This window comes from Sarcophilus harrisii, chromosome 5, assembly GCF_902635505.1.
Source record: "Sarcophilus harrisii chromosome 5, mSarHar1.11, whole genome shotgun sequence".
Classification (NCBI taxonomy): domain Eukaryota; kingdom Metazoa; phylum Chordata; class Mammalia; order Dasyuromorphia; family Dasyuridae; genus Sarcophilus; species Sarcophilus harrisii.
In genome coordinates, this window is record NC_045430.1 from 188,322,438 (window position 1) to 188,344,823 (window position 22,386).

At 38.5% G+C, this 22,386-nt stretch overlaps 1 protein-coding gene across 2 annotated transcripts; it reads left to right on the forward strand.

Annotated features, from left to right (window-relative positions):
• Window positions 1-6,380: 6,380 nt before the first annotated feature.
• LOC100928572 (microtubule organization protein AKNA-like) lies at window positions 6,381-19,643 on the forward strand. Of its 2 annotated transcripts, XM_031939165.1 has the most exons (7): window positions 6,381-6,526; window positions 6,755-6,864; window positions 10,820-10,963; window positions 13,591-13,692; window positions 14,646-14,859; window positions 16,564-16,837; window positions 19,241-19,643. In XM_031939165.1, exons 1-7 carry the CDS (start codon window positions 6,450-6,452, stop codon window positions 19,274-19,276), a joined length of 957 nt encoding a protein of 318 aa, XP_031795025.1. In that variant the 5' UTR covers window positions 6,381-6,449; the 3' UTR covers window positions 19,277-19,643. The 2 variants fall into 2 exon arrangements, with proteins under 2 accessions (XP_031795025.1, XP_012406519.2); XM_012551065.2 differs by lacking the exon at window positions 10,820-10,963.
• The last annotated feature ends 2,743 nt before the right edge of the window (window positions 19,644-22,386 follow it).

Below are 22,386 nucleotides of genomic sequence, written 5' to 3' on the forward strand. Positions count from 1 at the left end.
GAATTGATAATTTCTTTGATGACTGTGGGACTGTGGGCACTGATACCCAGTAGGGTGTAAAAAATATGACAGAGAAAAAAAAAGTCAGACGTTATCCCTGCTCATTAGTACCAATTTGCTAATTCTGTAATGTTCCTCGAACACAGTAAGCACTTATTAAATGTATTGTCTCTCTGTCCTACATCTCCAAATCTGTTTGTCTAGACCTACTTTGTGCTTGCTTTCTCTTCCCTGTCTTAGCCTGATGTAGATATGTGTGTGTATGTGAATGCATGTATGTGTTGATGTGCACAGCAGGAGCTAAAGGGCTAAGGGTGGCTGTGCTAAGCCCTGGGAGAGCACAATACAAATTACCTGAGTACTGTTTTAGAAGAAAACAGAGTTGAGAATATCTGATGTACTTTCATCACAAGACAAGCTAGAATATCTGGATGTAAAACCTTGCAAAAAGATGCAGGGAATAAGAAACCATTCTGTCTAGATGCTGCTCCTGTTCAGTCCTTTTTCACTTATGTGGGACTCTTCAGGATCTTGTTTGGGGTTTTCTTGGCAAAGATGTTGAAGTGATTTGCCATTTCCTTCTCCAGCTCATTTTGTAGATAAGGAAATTGAAGCAAATAGGGTTAAGTGACTTGGCCAAGATAATATAACTGGTCTGAGGCTGAATTTGAACTCAGGTCCTCCTAATTCTAAGGCTGATGCTCTATCCACTGTCTAGATGCAGGCTTCTTAAAATAGTCTTAGTATTTGGGGTTCTGCCATTGGTTGGGGGGAATTTCTCACTAAATTTCTCTGTCAAGTGAGAGTCTCTAAATTTCCTTTCAACTCTAAATTTGTGTTCCTAAATGTAATCCCTCTTCTACCTGGCATTTGAAGATAGCTATCATACCCCTTAACCCTAAGTCTTCCTCTCTGTCTCTGTCTCTGTCTCTGTCTCTGTCTCTGTCTCTCCCCCCTCCTCTTCTCTCCCTCTCCTTCTCTCTCTCTCTCTCTCTCTCTTTTCCCCTTTCTCTCTCCCCGCAACCCCTCGCCACCTACCTAATCAAATCTTGCAGCTTAGTGGTATATTTGCTGAAAAACAAAAACAAAAACAAAAACAAAACCCAATACCTTCAGTTCTAACAGGGCCAAAGCAACCCTATTTCTGTGTGTGTATGTGTGTATGTGCACGTGTGTGTGTGCACGCTCATGCAATTTGGAAGCAGACTAGCAAAAGCAGCCTATTCTCAGTATCCTTATCTATGAAACAAGGAGATGAGGAACATGATTTCTAAGTCCCCTGCTTTTCTAGGACTCCCCCACACTGTCAGCTAGCTAGAAAAGCTTTTTCCAAGTTAGAAAATTGAAATTACCCTTTGCTCCACTAAAAGAAGGACCAGCATCCTTAGGAAGATAAAGCACTGACTGAATTGCATTTGGCAGGTTTCTGAGAAATCTATTAGAAATAGGGGGAGTCCTCACTGCAGAAAGGGAAATGCTGATTTTTATTAGTGGGTCAGAAGAGAGTCAGATCAACAAAATGTGAAGCAGGTAAAAGAGAGGAGTATCCCAATAAAGGAGGCATTTGTTCAGATTGAGCAGGAGAAGTTCATTGTCCTCAGCATGCAAGCTGGCCAATGATTAGCTGCCCAAAAGGCAGGGTCATTCTCCGTCAACAGCATTTATGAAACATTTACTGTGGATGCTTAGAGCTTGGTCAGTGATTGAAGATGCTAAGGTCATCCACTGCTTCCCCGGAGAGTAGTCAGAGTGGATGAATGAGAACCTTCCAGGAATGGGGGACAGCCAGAGAGTGGCCAGAGCCAAGAGATGGAGTGTCTCGAAAAAGTCTCTTGGCAGTTCCTAAGCACTTTATATACTATGTTAATTTATCAATCAATTGTGAACTTATTAATTGCCTATTATGTTCCAGGAAGTGTTCCAGGGGAAAGAAATAGTAAAGTGAGAAGGTCCCTACCCTCAGGGATCTTACATCTCCTGCTTATCTTCCCCAGTTCTAATTGAGTTGGTTGGTTGGTTGGTAGCTCTCTTTCGTTCTCATTAAGGAATCAAAACGCATCACTATGTTAGAGTCAAGTTACCATGTCCAACTGTGGCTAATCAGACCAATAGGAGCTTGGAATGCTCTGCCACAGGTCAGACATAAATAAACAGGTCTCAGTTTCCCCAGTTATAAATCCAGTAATATATAACTAGTCATTATCACTTAGAACATTTCAGGTAAATGGGATGCTTAAGACCCCACCAAACTCATTGCTTTTCTCTTCATCTTTCTATTTAGTGGTTAGTTATTGGCCAGATCAAAGAAGTCTACTTTATCCTAAAAATTAGATAAAGTCAACCATTGTGATAATCTTGGCCAATTGCTTGCACAGGAAAGTTATAAAAGGCCAACTTCTTTCTAAATTCTAGTTTACTAATGATTTCTTAACAACAGTTCAGATAATAGACCTTTGGAAGGATTAAGGGATTCTCCAAATTACCATTGACTGAATCATCCCACTGACCCCATGAGGTCTTTAGGTATTGCCAAGATGGCAATGACTGATTTATGACTCCTAAAGAATATTTTTTTTTCCCCTGGGGAAGAGGGTCTACATCTGTGATATTACTGATTCAAGGAAATATCTTCTCTCCCAATGCAAATCAGCAGTTGTTCTCAACTTGCAGACTTAAAGAGCTTTCTGGTACGTCAAGGAGTTAAGTGATTTTCTAAGCTCATACTTGTTGTATGTGTCAAAGGCAGGATTTGAACCTATGCTTTCTTGAAGCACAGCCAGTGCTGTTGCTTCTCATTCTCTTACTGAGAATGAACAGATCATATAGAAGTAATGATAGAGAAGCACTGTATATTTTTTGAAAATCACCTGTTTTATATGTACACACATGTTTATGCAACATACACTCAATATATTCTATACATACAAACATGTGTGTTTATATGTAACATTTACACACATATTCCATATATACAAACATGTGTCCAGCATATAAAATAATACCATAAGTATATACATATATATTCCATGTAAAATTGCAATGATACTTATCTGACCCTTCATGACTCCATTTAGAATTTTTTTTTGGCAGAGATATTGGAGTCATTTGCCACTTCCCTCTCTAGCTCATTTTACAGATGAGGAAACTGAGGCAGTTAAGTGCTTGCCCAGGGTCACAGTTCGTGTCTGAGGCTGCATCTGAACTCAAATCTTTCTATTCTGTTCTCACTCCCTTCATGCATTATGGTGCAACCTAGCTGCTCCATGTTTTTGTTTGTTTTCCCTACAACAAAATCTGAACAGGTAAGGTTAAGGAAGAGGAACATCATGGAGGACATATGAGCAATTGAGTGGTGATCTTTTGATTTGGGAGATTTAATTCCTCTCTAAGAAGTCAATAGAACCAAGCAAAAACCAACAAACAAATCCAGTCTCAACAAGGAACCAATGGAAAAAGTTAAGCAGGAATAAACTGTCAGATTTGGAAGTCTGGAAGTCAAGACTCCAAAGAGGAGAATCAATTAAGATGAAGTAGCACAATAGATAGAATTTGAGGCTTGTCAGAAAGCCCTGAGTTCAAATTTGGCCCCAGATACTAGCTGTGTGACTCTGGGCAAGTCACTTAATCCTATTTGCCTCAGTTTACTCAACTGTTATTATCCTGAATAGGGATAATAATAATACATACCTCCCAGAGATTTTGTTAGGATCATATGAGATAACAATTGTGAAGCACTTTGTACAATGCCTGGTACATACTAAGTGCTATGTAAATGCCAGTTATTATTATTATTAGATTTGTGGTTGGGGCAGCTAGGTAGTGCAGTGGATAGAGCACCAACTCTGAAGTTAGGAGGACCTGAGTTCAAATCTGGTCTCAGACACTTAACACTTCCTAGCTGTGTGACCTTAGATAAGTCACTTAACCCCAATGGTCTCAGAAAAAAAAAATTGTGGTTGATACCAAAGTAGGGAGGATCAAAAATATTCTGAATGACAAAATCAGGATCCTAAAATACTTCAACAAAAGTGCGAACAATAGAACCTAACAAACACAATGAGAGTCGATAGGGATAAATGTAAAAGGTAGCACTTTACAATAAAAAGAAAAAGATCAATTGTACAAAGAACAGGATGGGAGAAATGGAATGATACATCAGTTTGTGTGAGAAAGACTTGAGATTTTTAATAGATTATTGATTTTGATAAAAAACAACAATGGGATGCACAGAGGGGTGGTGAGGTGGTGCAGTGAAGAGAACACTGGCAAACCACTAGCTGTATAACTCTGGGCAAGTCACTTAACCCCATTTGCCTCAGTTTCCTTATCTGTAAAATGAGCTGGAGAAGGATATGACAAACTACTTCAGGATCTTTGCCAAGAAAACCCCAAATGGGGTCATGAAGAGTCAGTCACTTCAGAAGTGACTGAAATGACTGAACAACGACATACAATAAGCTCCTTGAATTCTGGAACTATTTTTTCACTCTTCTCTTTGTATATGCAGTACCTAACATACTACTTGGAACATAGGGGGTGCTTAATAAATGTTTGCTGATTGTTCCTGGCATATACTAGACATTTAATAAATGTTAACTGAAGCACTGATAATCAAGATCAGTTCAGTTTCCTGGTCCCACCCTCCACGGAGGTAATCCAGTCAGAAATCCAAGTTATGCCAAGTCTCTGAGGTTGAATTTGCCCTTAAAAACCAGATTATGGCCATGACTTTGATACTGCACTCTTTTGAGTCAGTCAGCCATTTATTCTGCCTCTTGGTGTCTTTCCCCTTTACCCCTCTCCCATGCCATGTGGCATCTCTTAACCCTACCCTCCCTTATGGTGTCTCTCCTCTCCTGACTCCACTTCTCCTCCTTATAGCTAACAAACTCTTTTAGGGTGCTAAGGGCATGCCCCAACCTCATAGGGTGTTCCCTTTCTCCTAGTAAATGGCAAGTTCTAACTTGCCCTTTCCATCATTAATTATTAAAACCCTTTCTATGTTCTCCCAATCCTATTTCATATTTACCATTCCTGGGTCTTCTGTGCTGCTTATTTTTTCTGTAACCTCTTTCCCTAACTAAACCTACTTTCTCCTATCTTTTGCTAAAAACAACAAAAATAAACAAACAAAAATGTTAAGTGATTGAATATTTTCTGTGGAAGTGGAATTTGACATTTTAAAAGTAATTTTCAAGGACTAGAACTAGGATGAATGAGTAAAAGTATAGAGACACATATTTGGGATATGAGGAAGAGACTTTTAAAACAGTGCCTTAGGTGAGGGAGAGTAGTGAGTTGTCCATCCCTCGAGGTGCTCAGATAAAGGCTAGACGACCACTCACTAAGGAAGTCAGAGATAGGTTCTTCAGGTGAGGGTTGTACTAGAACAAGTATCAGCTTCAACTAGAAACAGAAGTCCCTCTATGTAAGAATCCTTGTAGTTCTATATTGACTTAGAAAAGCATTTACTAACATTATCTATGTTCTATTGTCTTTTTTATTTCTTTTGTTAACGATTTCCCAGTTATATTTTAATCTGGTTGGGGGCAAGGGGAGGGTTGTTAGCCACGTGTTTGACAACTCTTTTGACTAGAGGGATGACTTCTTGGAGCTCTCCCACCTCTAAGATTCTTTTCTTTTACTCTATGATTCTGTGATTCTATGATCTATGTATGATTCTTCTTTTGACTTCAACTTCACCAACGGTTTCCTCAATTCTTCTTTAATTGATACAACCACTCAAGACTTAAGAGAACTTTGGCAGCAGTTATAGAAAACGAGAAAGGGTGGGCTGATCACTGATGAAGAGAAGAATCTGATTTTGCTGAGTGAGAAAGTATTGCTGTCAGTGGCTTGTTTTCCAAAAAAATCTACCTTAGATCACCTGATTTAGGACCTACCAGTACTCTGTTTTCTGATAAACCACCTTTATTATTTGTGGGCTTGCCCTTAAAATATATATTCATAGTTTATTTCTCACAACTGAAACACCTCCAGCCACTCCTAATCTTCTCAGGAGTCCCCCAGAAACTACAAAGATCTCTTCCAATTACAGTTACATCTTGTCCTGTGCTCCTGGTAAGATCCTCAGAGACATCTATTTCTTTAGGATATATTTTCTATAGGGCTTTCTGTTCCTTGCCTTACTCCCATCCCCAATTCTTCTTTTGTTTTCTTTGTGTTTTTTATCGATGCTCTCACTTAGCAATGATTCCCAATACACTCTCTAGTAACAATTACATATAGTCAAATAGTCTACAAATGCAGGTTTCATTCTTCACCATTTCTCTGCTAAGAGATGGGAGACATGGTTTACCATGAATCCTCTGAAGTCACAATTATGGTCTTTCTTTCCATCATAGCTGGGCCATCTGGGAGGGGGTTATCCTGGCTCTGATTGAGGTTGGTAAATCTGCAGAGATGTTTTTCTGGGTAGTCCAGAGAACATGGCTTTTAAACACCTGGCCAGGAACAAGGGAAGGATTGCAAAAAACTCAACTCCTGGAAAGTCACCTTGCTGCAGGTACTGCAGGTTCTTGCCACTAGGACTTCTATAGGGGTCTAATGTAGGGAATAAAATCAGCCTCAAATAGGGATAAGGATTTTGTTTGTAGGTCATCCCTCCCACCGGACCTACTCTCCATTCCTGTATGGGCGCATCTAACAGCCAACACCAGATATTAATTAAAGTGCTAGTCTCAGGGGTGAAGCATCAGCTGTTTTACAGTCTTGGTCTTCTTTTTTTTGCCAGTAAATCTGTAGAGTTATTTTGTGGTGATCAGAGAGAACCAATCAAAACCACAGCAGAGCGGCAGACAAGATCCTCTTCAGTGCTCCAGCAGACATCCAGAGCATCTCCGAGTAAGTGACCTCTGGACCAGGCTAACATTATCAAGATCAGAATCCCACTCAGAAAACTGAGCCAGGCTAGCCAGGTCTTTGGCTCACAAGAGCTTCATTCTTGGAGAAAGCTCTTTGTGAATAAAATGTGTTCGGATCTTAAGGAACCACTGAGTATCCCATTTATTAAAAATTGTTATTCCTTTCTCGGAAGAGCCAGCACAGACAGCTTCTGAGAAAGGAAAAATGTCATAGTTGAAATTACTCTGGATTTGAAGCTGGAAGACCTGTGTTCCACTGAATTCTGCTACCTGTGTGAACTTGGACAAAAAAAATTACCTTGTCTGTGCCTCAGTTTCCTTATCTGTAAAATAAAAAGATTTTTATATGACTGTCCCTTCCAACTGAATCTATGATCTTATGATCTTCCCTTAGGGCACAGTTTAGAAAGGGAGAGAACTTGGCTCTCTAACCATTTTCACATAATGCACCTTTATTTTTGAAATGCCTATAAGGCATGGGAGTATGTGTGGGATGAAGGAAGAGGGAAGTTGGTCATAGCACTGGCAAAAATAGAATAAAGAAAAATGCCTAGAACGGAATGAAAAAAGTTTAGACAGTTTTGAAATTCATGTGATAGATTTAGTGTGTGTAGTGTGTGTGTATATTAAAACAAGTTGTTATGTACTAGACATTTGTATATGGATTTTTTGTGTGCGTATTTGTTAAATTTAGAATGAAAACATTTTTTTAAATACCTTGTTATCATTCATCCCCAAAACACTAGATGAGCCTGCATTCTTGAATGACTCATAATGTATCATCCTCGACTCCATTTAAATTCAGTTCAACAAATGTTTATTAAGCACTCCGTAGGAGTAAGGCACTGGGAATCCAAAGGCAGCAGCCCATCATAGATAAAAGTAATCTTTGGATATGAGGAGCAAGCTTTTGTGGCAGAGGGAAAACGAAGCCGAATATGTTGAGATTAAGATTTCTCAAATAAGCAGAAATAAGAGACTGGAGCTCTGGAGAAAGTTGGGGGTAGAAATATTCATTTGAGATAGTGTTGATGGTTGAAGTCATGAGAGAACAGCAATCAGAGAAAGAGAAAGGGAGCAAGTAAGCATAAAACCTTGTGGGACATGCATATTTAAGGGGTAAGAGGAGCATAAAGAATGAATAAAATAGGAAGAGAACCATGTGAGCTTCATGGAAATCTCCAGATTTTTTCCTTTGCCACTTGAAAGGTGGAAATACTGACTATGGTGGGTTTTTCTCCCAAAGGATGAAATGTCACCCTGTCTTGCACCTTATCCTTTACTGAGTTGTTCATACTGGCATAAAGAGCTGGACTTGGAGTCTGGAGTCCTGCGTTCAGCTCCTGCTTGTGAGATAATAGGAAATTCATTTTGCCCTCAAAGCCTCAGTTTCCCCAATTATTAAATGACACTTGAATATTCAAGGATTTATTAAATGCTTATGTACAAGTGCCTTAGGGGGCAGAACTATAAAGATAAAACCAGAAACAGGCTGTCCTAAAAGAACTTTCATTTTATTAAGGAAAAAAAAAAACTTCTATCTATATAAGTAAATAATAAAAATAACATCAATAACAAGAGCTAACATTTATATAGCACTTACTATGTGCCAGATATTGCACTAAGGGTTTTACATTTATTATCCCATTTGATCCTCACAACAATCCTGAGGGGTAGGTACAAATATTATTCACATTTTATAATTGAGAAAACTGACTTGCCTAAAATCATACAGGTAGATCATAGCAGATAATACAGTGTCAGAATCTGGATTTGAACTCGGATCTTCCTGACTGTCGGCTCCATGCTCTACCCACCTTGCCATTTAGCTGTCCAAAATATGAAAATACATTCAGATACAAATATACTCAAATGAATCAGTAATCTGATCAATTTGGAAGTTTTCTCCAGAAATACACATCGGAACCCATTAGTGCTTCTGATTCTTGTCCATATCCTCCTCAGTATTCTGGGGACCTTCCTTGTTTGCTTCCGAATGTTTCCAGGGAACCTGGTGGAGTGCCTTGGCCATCCATTGACATGTGACCAGCCTGTCTTGTCTTCCTATCATGCAATTCCTCGATGATGATTCCCTTTATACACAAATATGTCAATGTGTGTGAATATGTGTATATGGAGACAGATATTTATATAGATTAAATTATCTATAGAGCTATATATATATATATATATAGTTAGCTAGGTATATCTGTATGTATAGCTATCTAGTTAACTAGCTACTTATAGGTATAGAAAGCTATCTATATACATAGAAGTATTTAGCTACATGAGTCAACATATTTAGATATTCTTTATACATGTATATATATATATAAAGATATCTATATTCATAAATAAATCTATTTATCTATATTTGGAGTAGGACATGGGAAGGACCATTCTGAAGTTTGAGAAAAACCTCAAGTAGGAGGTGGGACTTGAACTGAGATGACTAACAGAGACTAGGTCAGAGCTGTGTGCTTTTCTCACCTTGCATGTTCTCACCTATAAAATGGGGTATAATAATACTTACACTACTTCCCTTGTGGATCCGCAAAGGAAGTGCTATGCAAAGCTTAAATTTTAGTTACTATAATTGTAATTTTTTGCTTGGTCCCCCGAGTAACCAAATATATTTGGGAAATGCTAGCCACGTTGGGAGATACGGATCACATAGAATGAAAAACACCTGGTTCACCTGCATACTAAAACCTTCCTTCATTGGGATCTTAGAATGTAACTTTCTGGGGAAAATGGATGATTTCATTTTTTTTGGTATCCCTATAGCCTGGCACAAGGGAGATGATTAATAATATTTACTAACTAATTGATGTCAACTTCCTGCTCTAACCATAGGAATTAGGAGCCGTTCTTCCCATGACCTTAGGAGACATAAAACAAGGGGGCTATCTCAAACTGGCCAGAACATGATTTCTGCCCATATTTCTTTTTTAATGATGGATGCTAACAAAATAAGGGATGGAGACTTGTAAAAAAAAAAAGAGACGGAAGAATGGAGGGGGCGATGTGAGTGAGATATGGAGGATGGAGGATTTGGAGTCATTTTTAAGGATCTAATTTTTACATTGCAGAAAATCTCTAGTGAATGCTCTTGGCCATGTGGTTTTAGCTTTTTTATTAATGCCTTAGATAAAGGCATAGTTGTTATGCTCATCCAATACACAGATGACAGAAAGCTGGGAGAGAGAAAAATGGTGGATAAAAGAGTCAGGCTCCAAAAGAATAGAAAATTGACGAGCTAGCACCTTGGGCAGAGTTTAACAAGATGAAATTCAACAGGAATAAATGCAAAAACTCTTGCACTGGGATAAAAACAAGTCAGATTTACAAGAGAAGAAGGGAAAAGGGACAGTAAAAACATAGAAAACAAAGAATGACTTAATGGGAGAAGAGACAGGACTGACCAAATAGATACCTATTGGTAGGCAATAAAGGGGTCTCACACAGAGAGACTCTCCCTTCCTCTATCAGCACTTGATACACATACACACACAGCTTTTTCCCCTCCAAGTAAAATCCAAGTCAATTTAATAAGTATTTTTGATTTAAGTGCCCAGCAAGATTCTCTGTGCTAGATTCTCTGAAGGTCATTGATTTTGAGGTCCCTGACCTCGAAGAATATTTAGTTTTCTTGGGGAGATAAGACTCAGAACATGAGGAAACAAAAGAGAATCCATTGTCATTGCCCATTTTCCTGATCAATCCTTCTCCAGAAAGAGAGTTTGACCAGTATCTTCCAGTTCCATTGGTCAGGAGAACTTGAGACATTATGTCTGACTGTAGAAGCAAAGAGCTGGTTGTGATTCCCTCAATTTACATATCCCTACTTGAAGGATTGGGACTCCTTTCTCTTTGCTAGCAGACTTTATTTATTTTATTTATGTATAGCTGGTTTTATTGTCTATTTATTTTAGGTTCTAAATGGGAAAGTACCCAGTCTAGATTTCAGGTTGGAAGGAACAAAGCTGTGGAACAGAGACCCCATAGTTCACTGGATGGAATAAGAGGAAGGACAAAAGGGAAACAGTCAGATGGGATCCCCTGGAACTGCTTCAGAGGTAAAGGAAAGGAAGAAATTGGGGCAGAAAAGTGTCCTTATCAGCTACAACAGAAGCCTCTTCCAGCTCATATTATCTCACAGCCTGCAGTCTCATTTGTACTTAAGGAAGTGCTTTCAGAAAATGATGGGGAACTCTTATTAAAAAACTCAAGATAGATGAATAGAGCCATGCCCATTTGACACAGGGTACACCTATCCTACTGGCTACCCTTGTCTGTGGCCTTAATTAGCCTTGTTCCAGGCTAAGGCACTCAAGAAAAATTTCATTTCTCCCTGCCTCCTGTATTTCTTGCTCCTTTCACGTGAATCCTAGCAATGCACAAAGTGTTCCTTACCCCTATGCTTTTGAGAGACTTCTGGAAATAGAAAGTTAATTCTTGGAAATGGACTAGGAGGCTTTGCTTGTGGAATTGAATTGATCATTAGTGGAATTAAAAAGAAGGAGCTAAAGATCCCACTGGACCAAACCCCACTGAATACATTTTAGATCTAACTGGTGTTTCAGAGAATTGAGCAAATGACCCATCATTATTATCTTCACACACAGCCATGAGCACCATCTTTATATGGCTATTGATGTTTTAGAAATTGTTATTTTTTTAATTTATAAAACATCATTTTCATATAAGATGCAAAGAATGTCCCATACTGGGTTTAGTAACGTAAACCATGTTTTGGGTTTGACGTAAGAAAAAAAGCCTTTAGTTTTATTACGTTATTTGTGAGATCTTATAGAGCTGTGATTTGACCATAAAGCTATTCATAGGATGGATTTCTACTACGTTCAGTTCAGCAAACAACTTTAGAGATATATTAGACCATTACTTCACACTCAGAACTCTCTAGCACCCACAAGAAGATACCCAGTAACTAGAGGTGAGGGTTTACTTTCATTGTTGAGTGAGGGGTCATAAATTTTTCTCTTGATTCTGTTCACTTTGCTCTGATTTCTCTGAATCTGCCGTCTTCATTATTTCTTATAATGCAGTAATATCCTATTACATTCATTTGCCATAATTTTTTCCACCAGGTGACATGCATGACAAGTATCTTGCTCAAATTCTCAGAAACCTGAGAGTCTTCCCTACCTAGATAACCCCCCTCCCTTTTTTTTTTTTTTTTTTTTGAGTAGGCAATAGAAAGGCTGTTCTTTGTCTCATTTCTTTCTTACATAACCTTAATCACTGAAGGGTTTTTGCCTCAGATAAAGTAAGACCTTACTTTAAAGATCTTAACTTAAAAAGGCCAAGATTTCTGATTGCATCCAGGGTCATGTCCAGTCTTCCTGATCTATTCTGACCCCTGGACCCAGATGGCTCTGGAGGGGAAAATGAGGCAGGTGACCTTGCACAGCCTCCCGCACTTAAATCCAATTCACTTGCATGTCATGACTAAACCTTTCTGATGTCATGGTCCTCTTCCAGTACGAGGGACAAAGAACAAAAGCAACATAGCTAGTAATCAGTCAACTTGGGTTAAAGACCAGGTATCTTGACCCCCAATTGATTAAATCAATGGATCCTAATTGCCTTCTGTTGTAGGTTAAAACAGGTATTATAATAAATTCCTGTTTTTGAGATGATGATACCTTGGAGCTCAAAGAAATAAAATGATTTGTTTAAGGTCACCTCGCTAGCACTTGAAAGCAAGTCATCTGACCACTAAATCCAGAGCTCTTTCTATTTGCCTCTTCTAGGATTTGACATTGATTTCTGAATTCCTCCAAACAATTAATCAATTGTTTGTACTGAATTGTCTACTATGTGCCAGGAATTGTTCTAGATAGTGAGGCACAAAGATTTTTTAAAAGTGTCTATTCAAGCTGATAATTGTTTATGGGGGAAAATACAGGAACACATGTAAATACTTTCAAACTAGGTTTCTATATATATGTAATACATATACAAAAAAGGTAATTTTTTTTTGGAGGGGGAAGAAAGGCTACTAAAAGCTGGGGTAGGTGGGAGTTAGGAAAGGCCTCATGAAGGGGATGTTGTCTGAGCTCAGTTCTGAAGAAAACTAGAGCTTCTAACAGGAGGATGTGAAGAGGAATTCCATTTTGCAGATGACTTCACATCCACTCCAGGATTGACAGTGTCCAGCTGATTTCCTCCCACTGGCCATGAGCATCAAAGCACATCCCCAATGTCCCTCTAGGCAAATAGTAACTCAGCTTCCTCTTCCTGTTGCCAGGTAGGCAAGGTGTAGCTTCATGGCTAAGAGCTGGTGTTAAATCCTAACTGGACTGAGCTTGGGCTGAGGCTTAGTTGTCCAGGTCTGGTGGAGACCCATTGTACAGAAATAGCAGTTCCAGGACACAGATGGAGAGACAGAATACTAAAGAATTACCTAAAGATCTTGCAGTACCTTTGCTTTTGGAGACTGTGCTACTTTTTCTAAATGTGCTCCAGCTCTCTATGGTGTCTTTTAATCATGCTGTAGATGAAGAATGGATATGAATGGTCCAGTGACTAGACTATAAATTTCCTACCCCCCAACTTCCTTCTTCTAGTCTTCCCACCCTTCCATCCATCTGTTCTCAAAAGGCATCTCTAGATGTCAGAAACCCAGCCCAATCCCCAGCACAGCAAAACCATTGTTGACTAATTGTTCTTCTTTTTTCAGACAGAGTTCCATCCAGAGATCCAGGGTCACCTTTCTCCCTTGAAACTTCCATGAAGAACAATGGTCACAAATGCAGACACCCTAAAGACAAGGAGGCTACCGGTAGGGCAGAAATTTGATTTCTTGGGGAGGGGTTGAGTGTATCCTCCAATTGTAGAAAATCTGGGTAGCCCCAGAGAGATTCAATTTCTAGAACTTTTAATATAGGTGCCCACATATTCACACACAGATGTAAATGTACATGTTTCATGTATGTATATATGTACACAATGCACAAATATGTACGCACACACATACACTATAACTTGTTGTTTGTCCTTCATTCTGGAGGCCAGGAGGATCTCAAGGATCACAACTTTCAAGTGAATTGGATTTAAATGAGGCAGGGCTGTGCAAAGTCATCAGCCTCTCTCCATATAATCTTATATGAATTATACTGGACCAGAAGTCAGAGGATCTGGATTCTAGAGGATATTCCCAGAAGGAAAGGGGAAAGGAAGGATTTATCCATTAGTCAAACAAGCAATTGTTAACTACCTATGAGATGACAGCTGAATCTCAAAGGAAATGTGGTCCGCTCAGAGATGGAGGTGAGGAGGGAGGGCATTCAGGTTTGGGGCACAGCCAGCACAAAGGAGGAAGATAGGAAAATGGAATGTGTTCTCTGTGAAGAACAGTAAGAACACCAGTTTGGCTGGATCATAGAATGTACGAAGGCGGAGGGAAAAGTTTTGCGGAACAAAGGAGATTAAGTCAGATTTAGGGGAATGCCTAATGCAAATGCTCACCGGAGCTCCACCCCCAGAACCCAAACTCTGTTCCTTTAGCCTCAGAATACCTGCTCCTTGGAGACAGTTCCATTCTGAGTGAGAAGAATAAATCCTGTGCTGTCTTTCTGTCCATCACAGAAGAAAGGATGCTACAACTGCTGGAGGGGCCTTAGAATAGCATAAAACTGGACTTCCCATTCTAAATAGGAGCCATCCCTCCCCCGTCCTGTTCTCCTTTTCTTGTCCAGCAGGTATTAATTCTGCCTGTCTTGGTCGTCCTCACAGTGAAAGAAAGGGCCATCAGGAAAATGACATTTCCAAGATCTGACTCAGCCTGGATTTCTGATCATCCCAAGGAACAGCAGAAGCAGAAGCAGCTATCTCTACCCCAACCTGGAGGGTGGTACCTGACTCCTGTACCCCCGGATCCTGCCACCCCAAACCTTAACATTGTTTATGGTCCTTTTGTTCCTCTGCTGCCTTTTTCATACCCTGGATGGTAAGAACTACTGATTTTGTGATATTTTCATTGATTTTTCCAATGGTATTTTATTTTTCCAAATACATATAAAGATAGTTTTAACACTATATTATTTAATAATCTGTTTAATATTATTAATAATATTATAAAGTAATATATTTACTATTTTAAATAAGTACAACTTATTGTCATTATTAAGTACTATTTGTTGAGCATAATGTTTATTAAGTGACATTATTTACTAAATAATCTCACTTAATATGTGATTTTCTATGTGTATGGCTTAGTGATCTCCATTTCGATTTCAGTTTGACATTTCTGCTCCAACTTTTTTTCTGTTTATTTTTATTTTTTATTAAAGCCTTTTATTTTCAAAACATATGCATAGATAATTTTCAACACTGACCCTTGCAAAACCTTGTGTTCTAAATTTTTCCCTCCCTTTCCCTCACCTCCTCCCCTACACAGCAAGTAATCCAATGTATGTTAAACATGTATAATTCTTCTATACATATTTCCACAGTTATCATGCTGCACAAGAAAAATCAGATTAAAAAGGAAATAAATGAGAAAGAAAACTAAATGAAAGCAGACAACAAAAAAGTGAAAATACTATCTGACAATTCTTTGAAATGATAATTTGCAGAGAAGACAAATTGTAAAAGGAGCTTCCTATACTAATCAGATCATAGGGACAGTCCCTGTTTTTATTAATTACAATACATTGTTATTTTATTACTATGTAATAATAGAAATACAACTTTTTGCATACATTATTTCAGTTGCTTCTCATAACACTTTGAGGTAGATGCTATTATTACCCCCATTTTAAAGAAGGAGAAAACTGAGGTTAGAAGAGATGAAGTGACTTGTCAACTTATATATAGCTTTGTCAGGGATGAGATTTGAGCCTGACTTATTCCTATTTCAAATCTAGGACATGGCTAGTATGCTAGAAGGTGGGTATATTTTTCTACAATAGCAATGACATAAAAGAACTGTATTGGGAGACCAAGTGATATAGTTATCTAACAAACCCAGTCCTATGAATTCTTTCAGCTCTAAAATTTTATCAGTCTGCAAATAGGGGAAGTTGAGTCTGGCCTTTTTTTCTTTCTTTTGTCTACTCTTGTAGGAGGATAACGTGCAAAGAACTGGCCAAAGTCTGGGATGAATCCAGGAAAGTCAAATGATCCATTGGTAGGAAGTTAATTGTAGTATATATTAACTCTTCCCTTGCTTGTATGTGGCAGAGTACAATTAAAGTTAGGCAGGCAGGTATGGTCATTGCATGTCAAGGAGTCTCTCTCTCTCTGCTGGTCCCAGCCCTTGCAACTGACAAGCTGTTGCTCCAGATACATGGTCTCCCATCCTGCAGAAGGAGACTGATTTGGCTCCTTTATCGGTCAGTAGACTGGACTTTTGATCCAGTCCCGTGACTACTGCCTTGGAAACTTGAAGTATAAAACTCCTTCCATCACTGGGTATCAGCTGCTCTCCTGTAACTGAGTCTAACCACCCAGGACATTACGAAGTTGGGTGTCTTGTTGTAGGTATAAGATAATGTGCATCACGGGCAGAATCCAAGGAGGAGTATCTTGTTTTAGGTCACAGACAGAACTTGGAAGCTGAGGGCTTCGGACTGTGAGGAAATCCAGTCTTCTCTACACCTTGGTAGTGTGTTCGTGGTCTATACAATGAATTCATTTCTTCTCTTTCCAGGTTCTACTTATCCACAGCCTCACCCTGTTCTGCATCAGCAGGTTCCCTTGTCCAGGGTTCCAGCAAGGAATCCCGCCAATGCCAGGAAGAGAGGGACCGGTTCTCCCCTCAAGGGCCAGGACACCAGGGGCGCCTGAAGCTAAACATCAACGACCTGGACGATGTCTACGGGTCCTTATGCGAAGCAGTGAAAGCAGCCAGAGACATCCAACTCATGACTGAGGAGCTAAGTCGATCTTTGAGCTCTGACCTCAACAGAGCTCGGACTCTGCGGGTATGAAGTCCCTCCTTGCCTAGACCTAGTCTTACAGTTCAGTTAGTTGGCATCCCCTTGTTAATTAAGTCCCTATTATGCACCGGGCATGAAGAAGGGCAAAAGATAGGGCAAAAATCTGGGGACAGAGTTCTTGTCAATTGTGCTTGGGAGAATGAAGCTGTGGCAAAGACCATTTTGAAAGACATGCTTTAAATGGAAATTTTCTGGGCTTTAGCAAGCTTGATTTTGGATTCATCTTTTGGAAATCTCAATAGTTTGGGAAACTGTGGGGTAATGAACAGAGAGCCAAGGAGGCAGGATGATCTGGATTCAAGTCTCATCTCTGATATATGCTGACTTGTGGGACCACTTGTCTTGATTCAGACCCTTGGGTGAGAGGTTAACTGAACCTCTCAGTGTTCTAAGCAATTTTCCATGACTCTTAAGTTGGAGAGAAGAGCTGACCTTTATTTCCCTCTCCCCCCACTTCTTCCTCCATTGTGTATTATTCTCCTAATAATACTTCACAGTTTTTTAACTGTGCATTTAAAGGCACGCTATAGTGTATTTATAAAACCCTTTTCTCAACAATCCAGTGAAATAGGCTGGTACAAATACTATAGTATTCCCCCACTTCACAGATGAGAAATCTGAGTGTATAGGAAAGTTATTAGATAACCTGTCTGGGGCCACACAAAGAGCGATGTTGAATTCATATCTTCTGACTCTGACAAGTGATTATTTCTTTTTTTAATTTTTATTTTTGACTTATTTTTAAAAATGATGATACTTATTTCCTGATATGCTTCTCTTCAATCAGAGAACTCTTTCTTTTAATAAGAACTGTTACAAACCAACACAATGTTTGTGTGTGTGTGTGTGTGTGAGAGAGAGAGAGACAATGTTTGTGTCCACTTTTCCACTGAAGGGAAGGAAGTTTGACCAATGCTCTTTCCACTATGTTATGGAATATCTTTTTGCTTGTTTTGATCAGAATCAGAGTTATAAAGCTTTCTGTCCTGCCAGACACCAGCAATGAAATGCTGAGAATAAATTGTTCAACCATCATATGAAAAAATGCTCTGAAACATTATTTGAGAAATGCAGATTAAAACAACTCTGAGGTCCCACCTCACACCTCTCAGAGTAGCTAAGATGACAAGAAAAGAAAATGGTAAATGTTGGCAGAGATGTGGGAAAAGTGGGACACTGATGCATTATAGGTAGAGTTGTGAACTGATCCAACCATTTTGGAGAGAAATTTGGAAGTAGACCATAAAAATATAAAATTGTTGATACTTTTTAATCCAGAAGTGTCACTTGCTATGTCTTTATTCCAAAGAGATCATAAGAAAGGAAAAAGGACCCACATGCACAAAAATGTTTGGAGCATCTAATATATTTAACATGTATTGGTCATCCTGTCATCTAGGGGAGGGGGTGGGGGGAAGGAGGAGAAAAATTGGAACAAGAGGTTTGGCAATTGTCAATGCTGTAAAATTACCCAAGCATATGTCTTGTAAATAAAAAGCTATTAAAATAAAAAAATGTTTGTAACAGCTTTTTGTGGTAGCAAGAAATTGGAAATTGAGAGGATGCCCATCAGTTGGGAAATGGCTGAATAAATTATGGTATATGAATTAATGAAATATTATTGTTCTTTAAGAAATAATGAATAGACTGGTTTAGAAAAGCCTGGAAAGCCTTACATGAATGGATACCGAGTGAAATAAGCAGAACCAGGAGAACATTGCACATGGTAATAGCAAGTTTGTGTGATGATAAACATGGGACATTCTTAGCTCTTCTCAGCAGTACAATGATCCAAGATAATTCCAATAGACTTGTTATGGAAAATGCTATCCCAGAGAAAGAACTGTGTAGAATGAATGCAGATCAAATCATACTATTTTCACTATTTTTTTCTTTCATGTGTTTTTTTCCCTTTTGTTCTGATTCTTCTTTTGCAATATGACTAATCTGGAAATAAGTTTAAAATGATTGTACATGTGTAAACTATATCAGATTGCTTGCTCTCTTGGAGAGGGGGAAGGTAAAGGAGGGAGAAAAAATTCTGAAACACAAAGTTTTACAAAAATGAATGCCGAAAGCTATCTTTACATGTAATTGGAAAAAATACTCTAAAGTGGGGGAAAAAGAATAAATTGCAATATGTCTAAAAGAAATGAGTCAGTATCAGGGGACCTGGATTCAAATCCCAACTCTGCTATTTATCACCTTAGAGGAAGTCACAATCTCTTTATGCCTCAGTTTCCTCAGCTGTAAAATGAGAGGGTGAGACTGGAGAACCTAGAGAGTCCCTTCTAGCTCTCAAGCTATGAATCCTATGAATAACCCTCTCCTCTTATCCCCTCCTGTATTTCCCTTCCTTTAATGATTTTTTGTTGTTGCTTTTCCTAGGATTTCTTGTCTACATTACGTCTTCAAAAACGATAACTCCTTGTGGAATATTAAGAAGCGGAATGAGAAAAAACCAAAACAAACAAAACGAGCATTTGTCAGTTTCTTCATAACCATCCTTGGTTTGCTCCTCTGCAAAAGACCTTCTTGGACAATTTTCTGCTGGATTTTTTGGAGTACCAAGAGGTTGAAGCTCCCAGGTTTTGTGTCAGTAGCAGGTCATCAAACCACCAGCTTCTCATTGGTCTGAGAAAACTTCCCCATGGACCTGTCTGGAGGGAAATCCCTTTGGACACTGCAAGCTTTCCCTCCACTTCACTCTGCGCTTGTCACATCTTTGTTGGACATTTGGCTGATGTAGCCTTGGGGCAGACCTTAAGAAAAAACTCAAGCTTTTATGGGAGTTTGTTTTGTTTTTCAAACGTCTCCTGTTCCAGTGTGAGGGCTGGCAAAGTGCCCTCCACAGCAACGCTTGCCTTAGCATGCCAAAAAATGTTTGTTTTGGTGACATATATATATTAGGGGCATTTGTTGTATTTTCATTTTAGATGTAAATAGAGAAGAGAGGTGACTATGGGGGTTCTTGTGTGTGTCAAGGAGACATGCATCATGGTCACCTTGCCATTCTTCAAGCCATGTCTGCTGATAAAGCAAAGCAAAAAAAAAAAAAAAAAAAAAAAAATAGAAAAACAAGACTTAAGGTGGTGATGGGAGGGGAGGGCAAGGCAAGACTGACCAATAAAAGACCAGACCTTAGAGCCTAGATTTTCTCTTGCTGGTGGTATAGTAACCTGGAATGAGCCACCACAGGACTTTCTCCTTCATTTCTTTCCATCATTCCCCATTCTTCATCTCTCTATGCTGTCCCAAATCTTAGCAAGCATGTAAATGGCAGATCTAATTTTATTTTTAACATAGTTAAAATGTAGTTCTTGTTCAGCAAATGCCATTTGACTAAGAATGAGGTCCGACTGGAATAATTTCTTATTGGGGTTGGGACTCTGCATATCCAAAGCTTTTCAGACTCCAATCCTGAGGGTCTTTCAACACTCTGTGGGAGGACTTTGGGAAGGGGAAAGAAAGGACTACAGGGAGGTGCCAGACCACAGCTGAATACCCTAATAAGGAATAGCTTCACTTACACTAAAAGTGTATTTAAAGAACCAGAAATATTCAATAAAACAATGATATTTAAAGATACATGAAATGCAATGATTTTTCCTCAATTTTCTTGAAAATATTTTTGTTGAGGATTACTGAAAATCAGTTGCTCTCTAGTGATTGGAGTCCTGGTTGAATTCTAGTTCCCCGGGCCACTTCCAGGATGACTGGCAATTTGGGACTCCGAGGATGGACTCTGGTAATAGAAACTACCCTTTTTGGCAATCATCTAAGGGAATGAGAGACAAAGCCTAATCTTGGTCCTTTTGTTTATTCACCTTTTCTCTGACAGCAGAGTGAATCTATGTTCTAGAGTGGAGGGAGAGGCTATAAAAATTTCCATAGTCATCTCTTCCCCAGAGGACCACTAAAGCTTGACTTAGATTAATCCAAGAGATGACAATAGCTGGCTGTACTTATTCAGTCCCAGAATTCATGGACAATACTACTGAACCCCAGCCTCCTATGTAAAAGATTGGATGTTTTAAGTTTCTAGCTAGTGTGATCCAAGAATTTAACTACGGAGCCTGAAAAGGGAGATTTTCTAGGTACCTTAGAGCTAATAGAGAAAAAAGAGATTTGCTCCCTTAATTTTTAAAAATATATACTTTATTTCCTCTCAATTACATATCAAAACAATTTTTAACATTTGATTTTTAAAAAATGTTCTGTGTTTCAAATTCTATCTTTCCTTCTTTTGCTGCCCTTCCTTCTTCCTGAGATAATAAGCAATCAGATATAGGTTATATGTGAGCAATTATGTAAAACATTCCCATATTAGTCATTTTGCATAAGAAAACTCAAAAAGAATGAAAGAAAATGAAAAATAGCATGCTTCAATCAGAATTCAGTATCAGTTCTTTCTCTGGAGGCGGATAGTATGATTCATCATTAGTCCTTTGGGATTGTTGTGGATAATTGTATTGCTAAGTATTGAAGTCATTAACAATTCTTCATCAAACAATCTTATTATTGTGTATAATGTTCTCCTGGTTCTGTTCACTTCACTTTGTATCAGTTCATGTAAGTCCAGATTTTTCTGAAATCATCCTGCTTGTCATTTCCAATAACACAATAATATTCCATCATAACCATATACCACATTTTGTTTAGGCATTCTTCAATTGATGGCCATCCCTTCCATTTCCAGTTTTTAACCATCCTAAAAAGAGCTGCTATATTTTGTACAAATAGGTCCCTTTTGCTTTTCTTTTGATGTCTTTATGATATAGTCTTAGCAATAGTATTGCTAAATCAACGTTTATTCAGTTTTTGCTCTCCAGAATGGTTAGATCAGTGCATACTTAGCAATAGTATTGCTAAATCAACGTTTATTCAGTTTTTGCTCTCCAGAATGGTTAGATCAGTGCATACTTTCACCAGTGCATTAATGTCCCATTTTACCATATCCCCTTCAACATCCATCATTTTACTTGTCATATTAGTTAATCTGATCTGTGTGAGGTGGTACCCCAGAGTTGTTTTGATTTGTATTTCTCTAATCAATAGTGATTTGGAGCATTTTTTCAAATGACTGTAGATAACTTTGATTTCTTTCTCTGAAAACTGCCTGTTCATATTCTTTGACTATTTATCAATTGGGGAAAGATGTGTATTTTTATAAATTTGACTCAGTTCTATATATTTGAGAAATGAGGCCTTTATTAGAGATACTTGTTGCAAACCCTTCCTCCTAGTTTTCTGCTTTTTTAAAAAATAATTTTGGTTGAATTGACTTTGTGCAAAAACCTTTTTGTTTTAATTAAAATGATCTATTTTACATTTTTTAATGCTCTCTCTGTTTTTTGATCCTAATTCTTCTCTTGTCCATAGATCTGACAGATAAACTGTTTCATGTTCTCCTAATTTTCTTATGGTATCATACATAAATCATGTACCCATTTTGACCTTATCTTGGTATATAATATGAAATGTTGATCTATAATTTCTACCATACTGTTTTCCAGTTTTCCCAGCGAGTTTTG